This window comes from Mustelus asterias, chromosome 24, assembly GCF_964213995.1.
Source record: "Mustelus asterias chromosome 24, sMusAst1.hap1.1, whole genome shotgun sequence".
Lineage (NCBI taxonomy): Eukaryota > Metazoa > Chordata > Chondrichthyes > Carcharhiniformes > Triakidae > Mustelus > Mustelus asterias.
The window spans coordinates 47,616,441-47,639,459 of record NC_135824.1 but is presented as its reverse complement, the minus strand read 5'-3'; the positions used below and the strand labels follow the sequence as shown (position 1 = coordinate 47,639,459).

The window sequence follows — 23,019 nt, the reverse complement described above, 5'->3', positions numbered from 1 at the left end:
AACCCTTGTACTTCCTGTGTTTGTGGGTCTTTAACGAGAGGAAGTTAGTTATTTATTTTTTGTACAGGAGGCCTCAGTGACCTCCCTTTCAAAATAATAGTTTGGAACCTTTGAGATGTTGCAAATACGCCCAGGGGCATCCTGGAAGGAGCCAGGTCTATCAAAGATTCTTATCAGAGTTGAAGGTGACTGTGGCTCCACTCCCTTGAGGACAGATCTTGTCACATCACTCCCTGTCAACTTTCAAAACTTTAAACAACTGCAGAAAGTCTTGTAGAATTGCAGCAACAGCCAGAAGAAATCAATCAGCAACTAAACTACAAATAGATTTTCTCTAAATGGTATTGGTGGGATTTCCACGTTGTTGAATGCATATCCAGTTGTGGGAGGTTAAGAGAAGACATAGGCTGAGTGTCGAGCTCCCAAATGGCAGATCTGGTGTTAAATCGGCACTGCTCTCACTGATCAATGTCACCGTCTGCCTGCTCTGCATGTTACTTTACCAGAAAATGGGTGCCCAATTTCCACCCGCAAGAAACTACAAAAGGTTGCGAACGTAGCCCAGACCATCACACAAACCAGCCTCACATCCGTCGATTCCAACCACACTTCCATCTGTCTCAGAAAAGCATGCCAGCATAATCGAGCACCCCACGGACCCCGGACATTCTCTCTTCCACCTTCTTCTGTCAGGAAAAAGTCTGAAAACACGTACCAACCGAGTCAGGGCGGCACGGTGGCACAGTGGATCGCACTGCTGCCTCACAGCGCCAGGGACCCAGGTTCGATTCCCAGCTTGAGTCGGTATATGTGTGGAGTCTGCACGTCCTCCCCGTGTCTGGGTGGGATTCCTCTGGGTTCTCCGGTTTCCTCCCGCAGTCCGAAAGACGTGCTGGTTAGGGTGCATTGGCCGTGCTGAATTCTCTGTCCGTGTACCCGAACAGGCGCCAGAGTGTGGCGACTCGGGGATTTTCACAGTAACTTCATTGCAGTGTTAATGTAAGCCAACTTGTGACACTAATAAATAACTTAAATTTTTAAAAATCTCGAGATAAGGCATTGGCAGTGCCTATCCTGGAGAGCTGAGACAGCAGATGTTTTACAGAGTGTGTCCTCACGAGATAATGGCCGGTCTCGGGCCGGGAATCTGGGCCCAGCCAGTGGCAGGCAACATCGCGGGCAGGAGTGAAAATTTGAAGAATGCCGCTTTCCAAATATTCCCACCCTTCCCACGACGATGGCTGGATTGAATAATACTGGCCCATTGTTATTTTGTAGCCCTTCGCCCAGACTCTCTTAGTGTCCAGTTTCTCAGGCGGATGAGTTCCCTGTCCTCCCCACGACCCTGAGTTAGCTCTCAGGTGGTATCTGGGTTCCGAATGTCGCTGGTTCCATCCCAGTGAAGCATGTGGACTACCTGCTTTGCCATCATTTTGCCCGCTATCCAATTTCAGAGTCCAAATCTCCTCAAGGAAGCTGTGGGGAGGCGATGGCCTAGTGGCAATGTCACTAGACTATTAATCCAGAAACTCAGCTAATGTTCTGGGGACCCGGGTTCGAATCCTGCCATGGCAGGTGGTGGAATTTGAATTTAATTTTTAAAAATCTGAAATTAAGAATCTACTGATGACCACGAAACCATTGTCGATTGTCGGAAAAACACATCTGGTTCACCAATGCACTTTAGGGAAGGAAATCTGCCATCCTTACCCGGTCTGGCCTACATGTGACTCCAGAGCTACAGCAATGTGGTTGACTCCCAACTGCCCTCGAAGGGCAACTAGGGATGGGCAACGAATTCTGGCCCAGTCAGCGACACCCATGTCCCCCGAATGAATTTTTTAAAAACGAACATTTTTGAACACAAAGGCTGTTGTGATGTGCATTGACTGCAGTTTGGGATGTCCAGCCCACTGACCCTGTACCCCATGCACTGAGCGCAGAGACTCTTGTTCTAAACTGTTGAATGGGTTGACCTTGCAATGATCTGGTGAGGTCAGCTGCCTGGGCTACCGGTAATTATAGTATCTACGGAACAGAGACCCACAGGTCATTCAGCAGTCTTGATCTTAAACCCCGTCCCACAAGCTTTAAGTGTAGAAGAATGTCTTTGTAGTTTATTTGTCTCTGCGACTGGGTTAGAAACACTTGATGAAGGAGCAATGCTCTCACCAATCCATTTGCACTCAGATTTCAACACAGCCTGTAAAGAGGAAATAAAACACAGTAAAAAGAGTTACTCTCTCCCCCAGCCTATCCCTGTAATCAATCCTTCATATTCACCTTGCCAATCCACCTAACCTGCACATCTTTGGACCAAGGGAGGAAACCGGAGCACCCGGAGGAAACCCATGCAGACATGGGGAGAATGCGCACAGACAGTCACCCAAGCCGGGAATCAAAGCAGGGTCCCTGGAGCTGTGAGAAAGCAGTGCTAACCACTGTGCCACCGAGCCATCCACATCTACCTGACATCTGTCATAATCACACTTTATTTTCTTCACTTTGCTCTCTAGCTATTGAAGTATAAGTGGGTAAATGTGAACTTCTTCACTTTGGTAAGAAAAAATACAAAAGCAGTGCATTATTTAAATGGAGAAAGACTGCAGAACTTGATGGTACAGAGGGATCTGGATGTCCTGGTACATGATTCACATGAAGTTAGTATGCAGATACATGTGATTAGGAAGGCAAGTGGAATGCTGATATTTATTGCAAGAGGAATAGAGTATAAAAGTTTTACTGCAGCTGTACAGGGCCTTGTTGAGAAGCACATCTGGAGTATGGTGTACAGTTTTGGTCTCCTCTTTTGAAACAAATATATTACTTTAGAAGCGGAAGGTTTAATGGATTCATTCCTGGATGAAGGGCTTATCCTATGAAGAAAGGCATTTTTTATTCACTCCTGGGACATGGGCGTCGCTGGCTGGGCCAGCATTTATTGCCCATTAATAGTTGCCCTTGGAGGGCAGTTGAGAGTCAACCACATTGCTGTGTCTATGGAGTCACATGTAGGCCAGATCGGGTAAGGACGGCAGATTTCCTTTCCTAAAGGACATTAGTGAACGAGATGGGTTTTTCCGACAATGGTTTCATGGTCATTAGTAGAGTCTTAATTCCAGATTTTTTTTTTGAAATCAAATTCCACCATTTGCCGTGGCAGTCTGGGTCTATACCATTTGGAGTTCAGAAGACAAGAGGTGATCTTAGAAATCATAGAAACCCTACAGTGCAGAAAGAGGCCATTTGGCCCATCGAGTCTGCACCGACCACAATCCCACCCAGGCCCTAACCCCATATCCCTACATATTTACCCGCTAATCCCTCTAACCTATGCATCTCAGGACACTAAGTGGCAATTTTATTTAGCATGGCCAATCAACCTAACCCGCACATCTTTGGACTGTGGGAGGAAACCGGAGCACCCGGAGGAAACCCACGCAGACACGAGGAGAATGTGCAAACTCCGCACAGACAGTGACCCAAGTCGGGAATCGAACTCAGGTCCATGGAGCTGTGAAGCAGCAATGCTAACCACTGTGCTACCGTGCCGCCCTTATTGAAACATATAAAACCTTGAGGGGACTTGAGAGAGTGGATGCCCAGAGGATGTTCCCTCTTGTGGCAGAGACTAAATCGCGGGGACATGGTTTAAGGGTAAGAAGTCTACCTTTTAAGACAGAAATCAGGGGAAAAAAATGCTCTCAGAGTGTCATTAGTCTGTGGAACTCTCTTTCCCAGAGAGCAGTGGAGGATGGGGGTCATTGAATTTATTCATAGCAGAGTTAGGCCGATATTTGATGGAAAAGGGAGTCGGGGGAGGGGGAGCAGGCAGACAGGATGGTAGAGGTGCGACCACATGCAGATTATTGGATGTTATTGGATGGTAGAGCAGGCTCAAAAGGCCAATGACCTTCTCCATCTGCTAAGTCCTATTCCTATCCCTTTCATCATCCTGAGATCTCTGGATTTGTTAACCCTTCCTTTTCCCTTCACTGAGCTTGAACTATCTCTTCTTTAAAGGTCGTCAGCTAGTTAGTTTTTTCTGCCATTCGGCCCATCGAGTCTGCACCAATTCAAACAAAGAACAAAGAACAAAGAACAATACAGCACAGGAACAGGCCCTTCGGCCCTCCAAGCCCGCGCCGCTCCCCGGTCCAGGATTGAATCCTGAATCCAGGATCCCCGCCCAATTTTCCAGCCTATCTACATACCAATATCCTATCCACCGAGCTGTCCCTCACAGCTACGATGCTTTGTTCATTACAACCTATTAACTTACCCCCACCCCCCCATTCCAGACCATGTGATCTCCAGGGAGAGGCGAAAACCCAGAGTGAAAAACCCCAGGGCCAATATGGGGAAAAAAAATCTGGGAAATTCCTCTCCGACCCCCTGAGGCGATCGAAACGAGTCCAGGAGATCACAATGGCCCCACAATTCACTGACAGAGTAACTTACCCAGGCGCTCTCCTCCACCCTATCACTGTAACCCCACACATTTCCCATTGCCAATCCATCTAATTTACACATCTTTGGACACTAAGGGGCAATTTATCATGGCCAATCCATCCAACCTGCTCATCTTTGGACACTAAGGAGCAATTTATCATGGCCAATCCACCTAACCTGCTCATCTTTGGACACTAAGGTGCAATTTATCATGGCCTTAGTTTTTTCTGCCATTCGGCCCATCGAGTCTGCACCAATTCACCCAGAGGAAACCTGACAAGGGGCGAACTTGCAAACTCGTCACCCAAGGGCGGAACTGAACCCGGGTCCCTGGAGCTGTGATGCAGCAGTGCGAAACATTGTGTCACCCAGATCCATTCTTACCCCATTGAAGTTGGCTTTTCCCCACTTAATTATTCTTACTCTGGATTGTTCCTTGTACATTTCCATAACCAACCTAAAACAATGGTACAACAAATTATTGTCCCCTGAACGTTCTCCTACTGACTCTTGGCCCACGTCATGTTCCCAAGAACCACTCCTAGCAACACCCCCAGGCTGAACTACATCTGTTGACTACAATTTACTGGTTGCAGGATTGAAGCCAATTGAAACTCTCACTGATCCCACAGGATTCCATGATGAGGAGTGGCCAAAGGTGAGTAATCAGAGGTTTCCTGTAAATGACAGGCAAATGCCATCATTCACAAGCCAACTGGCATCTTCAAAACACTCAATCAAATTTGTAAATCAATCACATACACTCGCACGTACACACATACACAAAACACACTTTGCTTCCTTACAGCCCTTCGACACTCAAAAGTCTCTGTGTATTTTACAACAATGAGACAGGCTCTGCCTCAGTGACACGAGTCCTTTGATTACAAAATGTGTGTCACTAAACTATGTTTCATTTCTCATGCCAATAGCTTAACAATAAGCCTTTGTTAAATCTACATTTCTCAGTGTTTATGCACCAGCTAAGAGCATTTATCACCTGAATTCTAGAGATTATTTGACAGCACATCATCCTTTATCGCCTTAATTCCACTGCCTGCGGACAAATTGTTTTCACCCATGTTTCAGTAAAGATCGGATTTACAGGATAACATTCCTGTAGCTGGTTACGGACCATCAGTACCACCAATTTAAAACATATATTCCTTTCCCCCAACCCCCTCCCCCCTTCCTGCGACCCCCACTCACTCCTCTCCGGATTCAGAATTGGGCCCAAGATAGCAGTTGCATCGGTTACCAAATGGCCTTTCCATTGTATTAGTCGAGGGAGTACAAAGAACAAAGAACAATACAGCACAGGAACAGGCCCTTCGGCCCTCCAAGCCCGCGCCGCTCATGCACCCACGAGACCATTCTTTTGTATCCCTCTATTCCCAGTCTGTTCATGTGGCTATCTTGATAAGTCTCAAACGATCCCAGCGTGTCCGCCTCAATCACCTTGCTTGGGAGTGCATTCAGGCCCCCACCACCCTCTGTGTAAAATACATCCCCCTGACATCTGTGTTGAACCTTGCCCCCCTCACCTTGAACCTGTGACCCCTTGTGTCCGTCACCTCCGACCTGGGAAAAAGCTTCCCACTGTTCACCCTATCTATGCCCTTCATAATTTTATACACCTCTATTAGGTCGCCCCTCATCCTCCGTCTTTCCAGGGAGAACAACCCCAGTTTACCCAATCTCTCCTCATAGCTAAGACCCTCCATACCAGGCAACATCCTGGTAAACCTTTTCTGTACTCTCTCCAAAGCTTCCACGTTCTTCTGGTAGTGTGGCAACCAGAACTGGATGCAGTATTCCAAATGTGGCCGAAGCAACGTTCTATACAGCTGCAACATCATATGCCAACTTTTATATTCTATGCCCCGTCCAATAAAGGCAAGCATGCCATATGCCTTCTTCACCACCCTCTCCACCTGTGCTGCCACCTTTAAGGATCTGTGGACTTGTACACCCAGGTCCCTCTGTGTGTCTATACTCCTGATGGTTCTGCCATTTATTGTATAGCTCCCCCTTACATTAGATCTACCAAAATGCATCACTTCGCATTTATCTGGATTAAATTCCATCTGCCATTTCTCTGCCCAATGTTCCAGCCTATCTATATCCTGCTGTATTCTCTGACAATGTTCATCACTATCCTCAACTCCAGCAATCTTCGTGTCGTCCGCAAACTTACTGATCACACCAGTTACATCTTCCTCCAAATCATTTATATATATCACAAACAGCAGAGGTCCCAGTACAGAGGCCTGCAGAACTCCACTAGTCATGATGCGGAGATGCCGGCGTTGGACTGGGGTAAACACAGTAAGAGTTTTAACAACACCAGGTTAAAGTCCAACAGGTTTATTTGGTAGCAAATACCATTAGCTTTCGGAGCGCCGCTCCTTCGTCAGATGGAGTGGAAATGTGCTCTCAAACAGGGCACAGAGACACAAAAATCAAGTTATAGAATACTGATTAGAATGCGAATCCCTACAACCAGCCAGATCTTAAAGATACAGACAATGTGGGTGGAGGGAGCATTAAGCACAGGTTAAAGAGATGTGTATTGTCTCCAGACAGGACTGCCTGCAAGTCCAGGAGGCATATGGGGGGGTTACTGATAATGTGACATAAATCCAACATCCCGGTTTAGGCCGTCCTCATGTGTGCGGAACTTGGCTATCAGTTTCTGCTCAGCGACTCTGCGCTGTCATGTGTCGTGAAGGCCGCCTTGGAGAACGCTTATCTGAAGATCAGAGGCTGAATGCCCGTGACCGCTGAAGTGCTCCCCCCACAGGAAGAGAGCAGTCTTGCCTGGTGATTGTCGAGCGGTGTTCATTCATCCGTTGTCGTAACGTCTGCATAGTTTCCCCAATGTACCATGCCTCGGGACATCCTTTCCTTCAGCGTATCAGGTAGACAACGTTGGCCGTTATTGTTATTGGGCTCTGAACTTTTCTATGTTGGAATGAAATATAAACATAAGTTTAGCATCAGTATAATTTGTGCCTTTAGTGAGCTTTTAGGCTCTCAAATAATGGAACTGATCAACGAACAAAGAAAATTACAGCACATGAACAGGCCCTTCAGCCCTCCAAGCCTGCTCTGACCATGCTGCACGACTGAATTAAAACCCCCTACTTTTCCGGGGACCATATCCCTCTATTGTGAAAAGCAAGAGGGAAGCTTATGTAGGGATGAGGAAACAAGGTTCAGATGGCTCGATTGAGGGTTACAAGTTAGCAAGGAATGAGCTGAAAAAGGGGCTTAGGAGAGCTAGGAGGGGACATGAGAAGTCCTTGGCGGGTCGGATCAAGGAAAACCCCAAGGCTTTTTACTCGTATGTGAGGAATAAAAGAATGACCAGGGTGAGGTTAGGGCCAGTCAAGGACAGTAGTGGGAACTTGTGTATGGAGTCAGTAGAGATAGGTGAGGTGATGAATGAATACTTTTCTTCAGTGTTCACCAAGGAGAGGGGCCATGTTTTTGAGGAAGAGAAGGTGTTACAGGCTAATAGGCTGGAGGAAATAGATGTTTGGAGGGAGGATGTCCTGGCAGTTTTGAATAAACTGAAGGTCGATAAGTCCCCTGGGCCTGATGAAATATATCCTAGGATTCTTTGGGAGGCAAGGGATGAGATTGCAGACCCTTTGGCTTTGATCTTTGGGTCCTCACTGTCCACGGGGATGGTGCCAGAGGACTGGAGAATGCCGAATGTTGTTCCTCTGTTTAAGAAAGGGAATAGAAATGACCCTGGTAATTATAGACCGGTTAGTCTTACTTCGGTGGTTAGTAAATTGATGGAAAAGGTCCTTAGGGATGGGATTTACGACCATTTAGAAAGATGCGGATTAATCCGGGATAGTCAGCACGGATTCGTGAAGGGCAAGTCGTGCCTCACAAATTTGATAGAATTTTTTGAGGAGGTAACTAAGTGTGTTGATGAAGGTAGGGCAGTTGATGTCATATACATGGATTTTAGTAAGGCGTTTGATAAGGTCCCCCATGGTGGGCTTATGATGAAAGTGAGGAGGTGTGGGATAGAGGGAAAGTTGGCCAATTGGATAGGTAACTGGCTGTCTGATCGAAGACAGAGGGTGGTGGTGGATGGAAAATTTTCGGATTGGAGGCAGGTTGCTAGCGGAGTGCCACAGGGAACGGTGCTTTGTCCTCTGCTCTTTGCGATTTTTCTTAATGACTTAGAGGAGGGGGCTGAAGGGTGGATCAGTAAATTTGCTGATAACACCAAGATTGGTGGACAAAGAACAAAGAACAATACAGCACAGGAACAGGCCCTTCGGCCCTCCAAGCCTGCGCCGCTCCCCGGTCCAGGATTGAATCCTGAATCCAGGATCCCCGCCCAATTTTCCAGCCTATCTACATACCAATATCCTATCCACCGAGCTGTCCCTCACAGCTACGATGCTTTGTTCATTACAACCTATTAACTCACCCCCACCCCCCCATTCCAGACCATGTGATCTCCAGGGAGAGGCGAAAACCCAGAGTGAAAAACCCCAGGGCCAATATGGGGAAAAAAAATCTGGGAAATTCCTCTCCGACCCCCTGAGGCGATCGAAACGAGTCCAGGAGATCACAATGGCCCTGATCGGAAAATGCTTCCCAACCCTAGTCATTTCCACTTCCACGAACACCATATGAATTCCCTGCCCCCGAGACAGGTTCCCAACTATCCGCAGTCTCGCTCTGTACTGGCACCAGCAAGATGATCATAGAATGAAGCCATGAAACGAGAAACAAGGAACAATTAGCCCGCGCCGCTCCCTGGTCCAAACTAGACCACTCTTTTGTATCCCTCCATTCCCACTCCGTTCATATAGCTGTCTAGATAAGTCTTAAATGTTCCCAGTGTGTCCGCCTCCACCACCTTGCCCGGCAACACATTCCAGGCCCCCACGACCCTCTGTGTGAAATATGTCCTTCTGATATCTGTGTTAAACCTCCCCCCCTTCACCTTGAACCTATGACCCCTCGTGAACGTCACCACCGACCCGGGGAAAAGCTTCCCACCGTTCACCCTATCTATGCCTTTCATAATTTTATACACCTCTATTAAGTCTCCCCTCATCCTCCGTCTTTCCAAGGAGAACAACCCCAGTTTCCCCAATCTCTCCTCATAACCAAGCCCCTCCATACCAGGCAACATCCTGGTAAACCTCCTCTGTACTCTCTCCAAAGCCTCCACGTCCTTCTGGTAGTGTGGCGACCAGAACTGGACGCAGTATTCCAGTATGGTGGAGTAGTGGATGAGGTGGAGGGCTGTTGTAGGCTGCAAAGAGACATAGATAGGATGCAAAGCTGGGCTGAAAAATGGCAAATGGAGTTTAACCCTGATAAATGTGAGGTGATTCGTTTTGGTAGGACTAATTTAAATGTGGATTACAGGGTCAAAGGTAGGGTTCTGAAGACTGTGGAGGAACAGAGAGATCTTGGGGTCCATATCCACAGATCTCTGAAGGTTGCCACTCAAGTGGATAGAGCTGTGAAGAAGGCCTGTAGTGTGTTAGCTTTTATTAACAGGGGGTTGGAGTTTAAGAGCCGTGGGGTCATGCTGCAACTGGACAGGACCTTGGTGAGACCACATTTGGAATATTGTGTGCAGTTCTGGTCACCTCACTATAAGAAGGATGTGGAAGCGCTGGAAAGAGTGCAGAGGAGATTTACCAGGATGCTGCCTGGTTTGGAGTGTAGGTCTTATGAGGAAAGGTTGAGGGAGCTAGGGCTGTTCTCTCTGGAGCGGAGGAGGCTGAGGGGAGACTTAATAGAGGTTTATAAAACGATGAAGGGGATAGATAGAGTGAACGTTCAAAGACTATTTCCTCGGGTGGATGGAGCTATTACAAGGGGGCATAACTATAGGGTTCATGGTGAGAGAGATAGGAAGGATATCAGAGGTAGGTTCTTTACGCAGAGAGTGGTTGGGGTGTGGAATGGACTGCCTGCAGTGATAGTGGAGTCAGACACTTTAGGAACATTTAAGCGGTTATTGGATAGGCACATGGAGCACACCAGGATGATAGGGAGTGGGATAGCTTGATCTTGGTTTCAGATAAAGCTCGGCACAACATCGTGGGCTGAAGGGCCTGTTCTGTGCTGTACTGTTCTATGTTCTATGTTCTATTTGTCAAGGTGCCCCATAAAAGTCACTATCGTATCTGCTTCCACTACCTCCCCCGGCAGCGAGTTCCAGGCTCCCACCATCCTCCGTGTAAAAAACTTGCCTCGTACATCTCCTTTAAACTTTGTCCCTCGCACCTCAAACCTCTGCCCCTTAGTAATTGACTCTTCAACCCTGGGAAAAAGCTTCTGACTATCCACTCTGTCCATGCCCCTCATAATCTTGTAGACTTCTATCAGGTCACCCCTCAACCTCCATCATTCCAGTGAGAACAAACCAAGTTTCTCCAACCTCTCCTCGATTGGGCTAGTTGGTACATTCTGTCATGAGTGCTCCCTCACCTCCTGCAGTCCAGGCGCACAATTACTGACATCATTCTGGGCGGCATTTTATGGCCTCGCTCGTCCCAAAACCGTAAAATCCCAAACGAGCTCAACGGACCTTTCCATGCTACACCCCTCGCCCGCTCCAATTCCCGTGGCGGGCGGGGGGTGGGGGAGGGGGGGGTTAAAATTCTGGCCACCCGTTTGTTTCTCTAAAACACATTCGTAGCTGTCAGGTTAAATCCAGCCAGAGCTTGTATTGATGATGGGACACGTGCAAAACAAATTTGTTCGCCCTAAAAAGAATTGTGCCGTCATTTTAAAATCGGAGGAATGCTCACCATGAACAACTGATATACATTACGGTCTTATTAACATCTAATTGTATAGATGGAACAGAAAAGTGACAAATTCCCCTCTGTCACAGAATGATATAGCACAGAAGGAGGCCATTTGGTCCATCAGACCGATGCCAGCCCTTTTTGAAAAGCTGACCAATTTTGTCCAAGTCCACTCTTTCCCCGACATCCTGCAAATATTTTCCTTTTAAGTATTCATCCAATTCCCTTATGAAACTTACCATTGAACTTGTTTCCTTCAATTTATTGCAATCCAGCTCATAGCAACTCACTTTGTGTAATGGATGGTTCATATTGAAATTGTGGTGTGTGGTTGAATATCACCCAACCTTATGGTGCCATCTTCTGGCCAGCTGAAGCTGGAGCAAAGAATATCAAAGTGTTAGACCAGGCGGGCTGGTTTTGTTTTAAATAAACTAACAGGGGTGACACATGGGCTGCCTAATGTTACTGACTAATAGGTAACAGCAAGTGACCCAGAAAACTGAGGAGACCCCATTAACATAATTAAACGGCACAGTGGCACAGTGTTTAGAACTGTTGCCTCACAGCGCTAGGGACCTGGGTTCGATTCCAGCCTCGGGTCACTGTCTGTGTGGAGTCTGCACATTCTCCCCGTGTCCACATGGGTTTCCTCCGGGTGCTCCGGTTTCCTCCCACAGTCTGAAAGCCGTGCTAATTAGGTGCATTAGCCATGCTAAATTCTCCCTCAGTGTACCCGAACAGGCGCCAGAGTGTGGCGACTAGTGGATTTTCACAGTAACTTCATTGCAGTGTTAATGTAAGCCTATTTGTGTCACTAATAAATAAACTTTAAACATAACCAGTGTCAGGTTTAGAGGAAGCCAAGGTTACAAAATTCCTGTATTTTATTAGTGTCACAAGTAGGCTTACATTAACACTGCAATGAAGTTACTGTGAGAATCCCCTAGTCGCCACACTCCAGCGCCTGTTCGGGTAGACTGAGGGCGAATTTAGCATGGCCAATGCACCTAACCAGCACGTCTTTTGGACTGTGGGAGGAAACCGGAGCATCCGGAAGAAACCCACGCAGACACTGGGAGAATGTGCAGACTCAGCACTGACCAAGCCGGGAATTGAACCCAGGTCTCTGGCACTGTGAGGCAGCAGTGCTAACCACTGTACCACCGTGCTGCCCTGTAATAGGCTCACTCAGTACCAGGTGGAGATTGACAGTGCAACCTGTTGCTTTCAGTTTGTAATATAGCACTAACAAAGCTATGTCCTTTCAGAAAGAGCTGTTGGCAGCTTCTGGGGATATGAGGGGCAAGCTATTATAAATATCAGACTCATGTACACAGTCCGAATGTGTGGCCCCTCCCTGGTGCCAGGGTGAAGGCCATAGGCCTTGCAAGTGGAGAAACTTTCAGAAAGGAAGGGACAGCAGCTCAAGATCAATGATTGGATGAAGGAGTGCGGAGGGCTTTATTATTCATTTACAGGATGTGGACATTGCTGGCAGGATCAGCATTTATTGCCCATTCCTAATTGTCCAAGGACAGTTGAGAGTCAACCACATTGTTGTGGATCTTGAGTCACATGTAGGCCAAATCAGGTAGAGATGGCAGATTCCTTTCCCCAAAGGGCATTAGTGAACCAAATGGGTTTTTAGACAAATGACAATAGTTTCATGGTCACCATTAGACGTTTTAATTCCAAATTTTTATTGAATTCAAATTTCACCATCTGCCATGGTGGGATTCGAACCCGGGTCATCAGAGCATTACGCTGGGTCTCTGGATTACTAATCCAGTAAAAATACCACGACTCCACTGCCTCCCCTCAAAGGAGACAGTAGGATTAGGGTCCAGGCTAAAGAACAATAGTACAAGAGTATTTTTATCTCAGGATTACTTCCTGGGAAACACTGGGAAGGACAGGCAAGGACGGATTAGATCCATTGATGTGAGGCTAAGGAGAAGGGTAGGAGTGAGAGTTTTAGATTCTGAGAACACGGGGACAGAGGAGAGTTGTCCTGCAAAGGCAGAATTCAGGAACAATGGATTTTAAGCCTGTTCCTCCATTGAATAAGATCATGGGCGGCACGGTGGCACAGTGGTTAGCACTACTGCCTCACAGTGCCAGGGACCTGGGTTCAATTCCAGCCTTGGGTGACTGTCTGTGTGGAGTTTGCGCGTTCTCCCCATGTCTGTGTGGGTTTCCTCTGGGTGCTCCGGTTTCCTCCCACAGTCCAAAGATGTGCGGGTTAGGTTGATTGACCATGCTAAATTGTCCATTTGTATCAGGTGGATTAGCAGGGTGAATATGGGGATAGGACCTGGCTGGGATTCTTGTTGGTGCAGATTCGATGAGCTGAATAGGCTCCTTCTGCACTGTGGGGATTCATAGAAATCATAGAAACCCTACAGTGCAGAAGGAGGCCATTCGGCCCATCGAGTCTGCACCAACCACAATCCCACCCAGGCCCTACCCCCACATATTTACCCGCTAATCCCTCTAACCTATGCATCTCAGGGGCAATTTTAACCTGGCCAATCAACCTAACCCGCACATCTTTGGACTGTGGGAGGAAACCGGAGCACCCGGAGGAAACCCACGCATGATTGCATGATTGCATGATTCTATGGCTGATCTGGTTTTGGTCGCAGCTGCACTTTCCTTTCTGCCCCCCATAACCCTCCACTCCCTTGTCCATCAGAAATCTAGCCAACTCTGCCTTGAATAAATACCCAGTTTCTACTACTTCCTGGGGAAGAGAATTCCAGACTAACAACCCTCTAAAATGCCTCCTTACCTCCATCTCAAATGGGAAACCCCTTATTTTTAAATTGGGTCCACTAGTCTCCCTCGTAAGGAGAAATATCCTCTCAGCATCTACCCTGTCAAGCCATCTCAGGATCTAATTTGCTTCAATAAGATCATTCTTCATTCCTCTAAACTCCAATGGAAACAATTCCAATATGCTCAATCTTTCCTCAGAAGATAACCCCTTCGTCCTAAGCATCAGACAAATGGGGTGGTACAGTAGCATAGTGGTTAGCACTGCTGCCTCACAGCACCAGGGTCCCAGGTTCAATTCCAGCCTTGGGTGACTGTCTCTGTGGAGTTTGCACGTTCTCCCCTGTGTCTGCATGGGTTTCTTCTGGGTGCTCCAGTTTCTTCCCACACTCCAAAGATGTGTAGATTAGGTGGATTGGCCATGCTAAATTGCCCCTTAGTGTCCAAAAGTTAGGGGATTAGTGAGGTAAATACGTAGAGTTATGGGGATAGGGCTTGCGTAAGATGCTCGACGGAGAGTCAGTGCAGACTCTATAAGCCAATAGCCTCCTTCTGCACTGTAGGGATTCTATGATTCTATTCTCTGGACTGCCTCTATGTATGTGCACTAACAGATGTATAGGAAGCATAAATAAGACAGGTCTGTGTTTAAATTGGAATAGTGGAGGAGAGCAGAGCAGACTGCAGGATAAAAATAATTAGAAATTATGGATAACTTAAGTTGTACTTACAGCAGTGCAAAAAATATAAGGAATGAGCTAGAAGTGCTGGTACATGGAGAAGTAATCAATATTGTCAGGGGTGAATGGAACCTGGATGAATCAGAAGACTCTAGCCTCAGGGGTGTGACAGCCTTTGGAATCAAAGCATCCTGGTAACCTTCCCCCTTCCCTGCAGTTCCATGTCTGCAGCTCAGCCTTCAGCTTACTGACATTGAGCCAAAACTTTTCAAGCCATAGACACTTAGAATCATATAGAATTTGGACATTCTCTCTTCCACCTTCTTCCGTCGAGTGAGGACCTGATAGAAGGTTGGTTAGTGATGTCTCCAGTGAATGGGTGGGGAGGTGGATGAGTCTAAGGAAAGTTGGTATGTCCAAGATGACTCTCACCAATTTTTATAGATCCACCTTGGAAAGCATCCTTTCCGGGTGTATCACAGCTTGGTTCGGCTCCTGCTCTTTCCAAGACTGCAAGAAACTACAAAGGGTGGTGAATGAAGCCCAGTCCATCACACAAACCAGCCTCCCATCCATTGACTCTGTCTACACTTCCTGCTGCCTTGGCAAAGCAGCCAGCATAATCAAGGACCCCACACATCTCGCTTCCACCTTCTTCCGTCTGGAAAAATATACAAAAGTCTGAGGTCATGTACCAACCGACGCAAGAACAACTTCTTCCCTGCTGCCATCAGACTTTTGAATGGACTTACCTTATATTAAGCTGATCATTCTCTACACCCTAGCTATGACAGTAACACTACATTCTGCACCTTCCCTTTCCTTCTCCTCTATGCACTCTATGAACGGTATGTTTGGTCTGTATGGCGCGCAAGAAACAATATTTTTCATTGTATCCCAATACATGTGACAATAATAAATCAAATCAAGACACAGGAAAGGTCTGATTTTGGATGGTGCTGGGGTAGGTGGGGGGAATGGCCGCGCTGTTACCCACACCGCCCCGCGGCTGGGAAAGCGCCCTATTCTTCCCACTGAGGGGCGCTGCGCATGCGCCCCGACCGCTCCCCGCCAGCAGCGGAGACAAAGCGGCGCCGACCCCGGGGAGGAATGAAGCGGCCGGACAAGCGGCAATTCAACTGTGAGTCTGTTATTATTAGCCTTCACAGGGGCCGCTCCCCCCTCAGCAGTGACGGTGCAGAGTCTCTCCCCGCTCGGCCTCAGGCAGCAGCAAGCTGGCGGCCTGAGTCAGTGTTTGTGTTCGGCGCCGGCGGCGGAAAATTCACATTTCAAATCCCAACCGCCGCCAACCCGGCTCCTGCACCAAGATGGCGGCCATCACCTGACTGGGCGGGGCTTAACCCCAGCTCCACTTTCACCCCCCTGGGTCCTAAAGGGACTTCCTCTGTCCAGGTTTCCCCCTGGGTCCCAAAGGGACTCCCTCTATCCAGGGTCTCCCCCTGGGTCCCAGAGGGACTCCCTCTATCCAGGGTCTCCCCCTGGGTCCCAGAGGGACTCCCTCTATCCAGGGTCTCCCCCTGGGTCCCAAAGGGACTCCCTCTATCCAGGGTCTCCCCCTGGATCCCAAAGGGACTCCCTCTATCCAGGGCTCCACCTGGGTCTTAAAGGGACTCCCTCTGCCCAGGGTCTCTGTGCACGGTAGCACAGTGGTTAGCACTGCTGCTTCACAGCTCCAGGGTCCTGGGTTCGATTCCTGGCTCGGGTCACTGTCTGTGTGGAGTTTGCACATTCTCCTCGTGTCTGCGTGGGTTTCCTCCGGGTGCTCCGGTTTCCTCCCACAGTCCAAAGATGTGTGGGTTAGGTTGATTGGCCAGGTTAAAAATTGCCCCTTAGAGTCCTGAGATGCGTAGGTTAGAGGGATTAGTGGGTAAAATATGTGGGGGTAGGGCCTGGGTGGGATTGTGGTCGGTGTAGACTCGATGGGCCGAATGGCCTCCTTCTGCACTGTAGGGTTTCTATGAATCTATGATTCTCCCCCTAAAGGGACTCCCTTCCTCCTCCAGTGACTACTCCCTTCCTCCCACTGATCCCCTGGGTCATAAAGGGATTCTCTCTGTCCAAGGTTTCCCCCTGGGTCCTAAAGCTTCTTCCCAGCTGCCATCAGACTTTTGAATGGAATGACCTTGCATTAAGTTGATCTTTCTCTATACCCTAGCTATGACTGTAACACTACATTCTGCACTCTCTCCTTTCCTCCTCTACTTATGGTATGCTTTGTCTGTATAGCGCACAAGAAACAATACTTTTCACTGTACACTAATACATGTGACAATAATAAATCAAATCAAAAGGGAGTCCCTCTGTCCAGGGTTTTCCCCAGGGTCCTAAAGGGGATTCCATCTGTCCATGGTTGTCTTTCTTTGATTCATTCGTGGGACACGGGCATCGCTGGCTGGGTCAGCATTTATTGCCCATCCCTAGTTGCACTTGAAACTGAGTGGCTGGCTCGGCCATTTCAGAGGGTAGTTGAGAGTCAACCACATTGCTGTGGCTGTGGAGTCACACGTAGGCCAGACCGGGTAAGGGTGGCAGATTTCCTTCCCTAAAGGGACATTAGTGAACCAGATGGGTTTTTCCGACAATCGACAATGGTTTTATGATCATTCGTAGATTCTTAATTCCAGATATTTTTTATCGAATTCAAATTCCACCATCTGCCGTGGCGGGATTCAAACCTGGGTTCCCCGAACATTGGCTGAGTTTTTGGATTAATAGTCTAGTGATTATACCACTAGACCATCACCTCTCCATTTCATCCAAATCCTCAAGGGACTCCCTACCCTCTGGCGCAGTGAATCCAGCTGCTGCTCAAGTTAAAGAACTGAAGGCACTTCCTGCACAGGTGGTTATCCTGTCCACGTAAAGCACCCTGCAAACTTCTTGTCCCAGAGCTCCAATCGCTACAAACACGCACATTTAATAGTTCTTTGGTTTTTCCAATAACCAAATGTCCTTTGTACCCCCTCCAACAACTGCCGAAAGATCATTAACCTGAAACATTAACTCTGTTCATCTTGCTACCTATTCTGCCAGTCCAGCTGGGTATTTCCAAGCTTTTCCATGTTTATTTTAAATTTCCAGCATCCGCAGTGATTTATTTTTGCTGGCAGCTGAAGGTCCTTCTGCCAACTGAAGCTCCTTATTGGGGTCAGGACATTAAGATTGCTTCCTTAGGTGGAGAGGATGAAAAAAACTTTTCATTTTTGTCATTACTCTGTGCAAGTTTAGTCAAAAAATGAGAATCTGTAGTGAGCATGATGAGATAGGCAACTTCCTATTGTATTTTCAGCCCTGGAGCAGACAGCTCAGAGGGTGACAGAGTGGTTAGCACTGCTGCCTCACAGTGCCAGGGACCCGGGTGCGATTCCCGGCTTGGGTCACTGTCTGTGTGGAGTTTGCATGTCCTCCCTGTGTCTCCGTGGGTTTCCTCCGGGTGCTCCCGCTTCCTCCCACAGTCCAAAGATGTGCGGGTTAGGTGGATTGGCCTTGATAAATTGCCCCTTAGTGTCCAAAGATGTGTGGCTTCGGTGGATTGGCCATGGTGAATCCAAAAGGTTACGGGGATAGGGTGTGGGGTTGAGTAAGAAACTTTTATGGAGAGTTAGTGCAAAATCAGTGGGCCAAATGGCCTCCTACACTCTATTCTTTGAAACAAGTGCTGATTGTCTAAGATGGAAATTAATGATTAAGTAGATTATTGAACTGATATTAATGTTTTATTTATTGTGGATGTTGTAGGGGACAGTGTGAATGGTGACCTTGGCTGTGGCAATGCACAAGGAATCCAAATTTGAAATGAATGATCCAACAGCAGTGAGCGACATCTCTGAGGATCACCCATCTCCTGCCAGCCGACCCCGTCGCCAGTATCTGTGTTCCGTCTGTGCCAAAGCCTGCACGTCCCCTTCCCATTTGGAAATACACCTTCGCGTCCACACTGGAGAGAAGCCCTTTGAGTGCCCCATGTGCACAAGGCGGTTCGGAGGATACCATAACCTGAGGCGGCACGAGCTCATTCACACCGCGGAGAAGCGGTTTCGGTGCGCGGAGTGCGACCGCAGGTTCCGCACCTCCGGCCAGCTGAAAACCCACCAGCAGATTCACCGCGAAGGCCGGCGCTTTGAGTGCGGTGAATGTCAAAAGGGATTTTACACCGTCAGCTCCCTGACAGTGCACCGGCGGTTCCACACCGGGGAGAAGCCTTACGAGTGTGCCGAGTGCAAGAAACGGTTTTACACAGCCAGCGAGCGTGTGAATCACCAGCGAACCCACACCGGAGAGAGACCCTACGAATGTACCGAGTGCAAGAAGCGGTTTTATCGGATTAGTGAGCTGACGCAGCACCAGCGTGTTCACACTGGCGAGAGGCCTTTCCAGTGCAGCGAGTGTGACAAGCGGTTCTACAGGACAAGTGAGCTGACGGTGCACCAGCGCATTCACACCGGGGAGAGGCCCTTTGAATGTCACGAGTGCAAAAAGCGATTTTACACCTCCAGCTACCTGACAGTGCACCGGAGGATCCACACCGGGGAAAAGCCCTTTGAGTGCAGTGAGTGCAAAAAACGCTTCTGTTCGGCCAGCGAGCTGTCCAATCACCAGCGGATTCACACGGGAGCGAGGCCCTTTGAGTGCGGCGTGTGCGGGAAAGCTTTTGCCCGATCCTTTCACCTGAAGAAACATGAGGTCACTCACACTGGGGAGAGACCCTTTGAGTGCGGCGAGTGCCGAAAGCGGTTTTACGCAGCCAGCGAGTGGGAAAACCATCAGCGGATTCACACTGGCGAGAGATTGTTTGCGTGCAGTGTGTGTGGAAAAGCCTTTACACAGTCCAGCCATCTGAGGAAGCACCAACACACTCACACATGAAGGAAAACTACATATTCAACGCTCTCGTGTTTACAAAACCATACTTGCAGTTGCTTTCTTTCTCGTCACATTTTGTGGAAACTTGCCCATTTTGAATTCCCACATTTACGTGTATGAGTTTTACTCATTTTGATTTCACATTTGCTGACCTGCTGCCTTGCCGTGTCCTGCAGAGGAACTCTGGCCCAAGCTTTGACTATCTAATCAAAAATAAGATGCCCTGGCAATTCTGACTTGTAAAAAGGAATTGAATGATGTTTGTGACCTTTTTCCCAAGTATCTTCACCCTCGACGATGACACAATGGTTAGCGCTGCTGCCTCACAGTGCCAGGGACCCGGGTTCGATTCCCGGCTTGGGTCAGTGTCTGTGTGGAGTCTGCACATTCTCCCCGTGTCTGCGTGGGTTTCCTCCGGGTGCTCCGGTTTCCTCCCGCTATCCAAAGACGTGCTGGTTAGGTGCATTGGCCGTGCTAAATTCTCTCTCAGTGTACCCGAATAGGCAACTAGGGGATTTTCACAGTAACTTCATTGCAGTGTTAATGTAAGCCTACTTGTGACTCTAATAAATAAACTTAAACTTTTTAAAACTCTACCCCACACTTCATCGCTTAGTGCCAGTTTCTCCTGTACGATACTCAAGGAGTTTAACTTGGATTTTTGAATTCTTACCCTGCTCGCGCACTCCACCTTGAGTCCCTTGGGTTAACTCTTTAGGGGCGATCTTACCGTTACGCCCTGCTGGCCGATGGGTGGGGCGAGCCGGTAAGATTGCGAGAGAGCCGAGAATCCGGTTCATGCCTGATCTCTCGCCTCCCGCGATCTTGCCGGCACCGGATATCCGCCGAGGTCAGCCTCACGCTCATTTCCAGCATGAGGCTGAACAATTTATTTAAATTAAATTTGAATATGTTAATCAATGCTTTAACGAGTCCGGATTGTTATCGTTATCTGTGGCCTGGCCAGGAGAGGTTGTCTCCGGCGAGGATCGTGTGTGGTTCCCAGCAACGGGAATAAGATCGCAAATTTGAACTCAACCAAAAAACAGATCAGAAACTCTCCTGCTTGTCCTGGACTTAGACCATAAGACATAGGAGCAGAATTAGGCCACTCGGCCCATCGAGTCTGCTCTGCCATTCAATCATGGCTGATATTTTTCTCATCCCCATTCTCCTGCCTTTTCCCCATAAATCCTGATCCCCTTATTAATCAAGAACCTATCTATCTCTGTCTTAAAGACTTAGAATCTTTCCGTAAGATCACCCCCTTTAAATCAGTGTTCCACCTGTAACATTGCCCTCTCGTATGAGTAGTTGGTACTCCAAAGTTAGAAATTCCTTGCCTAGCGACACCAACTTGTCACGTCAACATTTGCTGCTCCAGATTTTTTAAATTCTGTTTCTTAATGTAATTCCAGATCCATCTGCTACTGTAAGTACTGTCAAATATTTAGAGTCAAAATATTATTGCCGAGATTAGACAGATGTGATTTTGTGCTAATTGAGCAGGTTTGAGTATTGCTTGAAAAATAGAAGCTTTTCATCTTGCACTCATCAGGACAATATCGAATTTAAAAATTTTTAAAGTTTATTTACTAGTCACAAGTAAGGCTTACATTAACACTGCAATGAAGTTACTGTGAAATCCCCCGAGTCGCCACAGTCCAGCGCTTGTTCAGGTCAATGCACCTAACCAGCACGTCTTTCAGAATGTGGGAGGAAACTGGAGCACCCGGAGGAAACCCACGCAGACACGGGGAGAACGTACAGACTCCGCACAGACAGTGACCCAAGCCGGGAATCAAACCCGGGTCCCCGGAGCTGTGAAGCAGCAGTGCTAACCACTGTGCTACCGTGCCAATACTGGTGTCAGGGAAAATAACTATGCAGTAGCAACGCATGTAGCATTCACCAAGAGGATGCTGTGGTAAAGCCAACCACACAAATCAGTAACATGTGATTTGAATTTCAATGCCAGTGTGATGCTAGCTATCTAGGCAGTATGTCTCGAAGACTGGCGGATTGTATCAAACGGCACACTGTTCGCAACGGGCTGGGTACAAACCATACCCATCCCACACTTGCAAAACTCAAAACACAACGTCCAACATTTAGATGTAACTCCACGATTAGACAACATTTGCTAAATCATCCTCAGTGTGCTAAGAATTACTCTGCCATCCAATTTACGATTGGCAGTTGGGCGCACTGTGTGGCACATTTGGGTATACTGGAAGCTGCATATGTTAACAAACATGGCCCCGTTCTTTGCAGACAGAAAGAGCACACGGTGACACAGTGGTTGGCGCTGCTGCCTCACAGCGTCAGGGACCCAGGTTCGATTCTGGCCTTGGGTGGAGTTTGCACATTCTCCCTATGTCTGCGTGGGTTTCCTCCGGGTGCTCCGGTTTCCTCCCACACTCCAAAGATGTGCGGGTTAGGTGGATTAGCCATGGTGAATGTGTGTGGGGTCACAGGGATAAGGTGGGGGCAGAGGGCATGGGTGGGTTACTCTGTCAGAGAGTCAGTGCTGACTCGATGGGCCGAATGGACTCCTTCTGCACTAGGGATTCTATGAAACGTGTACACATGTGGTGCCTGTTTCAGCTGAACAGAATAAGTGACAGCCATTCGCTGGTTCATTCCTTAAGGTACTCCCTTGACCAATCAGAGTCAAACTACCCGGTTTAAATTTCAAACAATGCTTGACAGTTAACTGTCAGTCACCATCAGCAGATCAAAGTCCACTTACCAACCAATCAGCACCCTCTTCTCATACAGTATCAGTTTGTTGTTTCCCCTGAAATCGGGTATTCTTGTGATTGTTCTGATGAAGTGTATCAGAAATCTTCGACAAGTGTCTCTTTCTTCAGCTGTACTCAAGTTCTGAATCACCAAATGATTGGAATGAAGAGTATGAGGAATGGTTGAGGACTCTGGATCTGTACTCGGAGTTTAGAAGGATGACAGGGGAATCTTCTTGAAACTTACAGGATACTGCGAGGCCTGGATAGAGTGGACATGGAGAGGATGTTTCCAGTAGTAGGAAAAACTAGAACCAGAGGGCACAACCTCAGGCTAAAGGGACGATCCTTTAAAACAGGGACGAGGCGGAATTTCTTCAGCCAGAGAATGGTGAATCTGTGGAACTCTTTGTGCAGGAGGCTGTGGAGGCCAGGTCATTGAGTGTCTCTAAGACAGAGATAGATCGGTTCTTGATTAATAAGGGGATCAGGGGTTATGGGGAAAAGGCAGGAGAATGGGGATGAGAAAAAAAAGTCAGCCATGATTGAATGGCGGAGCAGACTCGATGGGCCGAGTGGCCTAATCCTGTCTTATGGTCTTATTTAATTTGTTTTGCTATTCATTGTTTTAATAAGTTCCAATCAGCACGCCTTGATGATCCAGCACATGGA

General features: G+C 47.9%; 1 protein-coding gene across 1 annotated transcript; it reads left to right on the top strand.

Annotated features, from left to right (window-relative positions):
• The first annotated feature begins 15,798 nt into the window (after positions 1–15,798).
• On the top strand, positions 15,799–19,911 carry LOC144511073 (uncharacterized). Its single transcript, XM_078241048.1, has 2 exons — positions 15,799–15,860; positions 18,479–19,911. The coding sequence occupies exon 2, from the start codon at positions 18,491–18,493 to the stop codon at positions 19,604–19,606; it is 1,116 nt and encodes a 371-aa protein (XP_078097174.1). The 5' UTR covers positions 15,799–15,860; positions 18,479–18,490; the 3' UTR covers positions 19,607–19,911.
• The last annotated feature ends 3,108 nt before the right edge of the window (positions 19,912–23,019 follow it).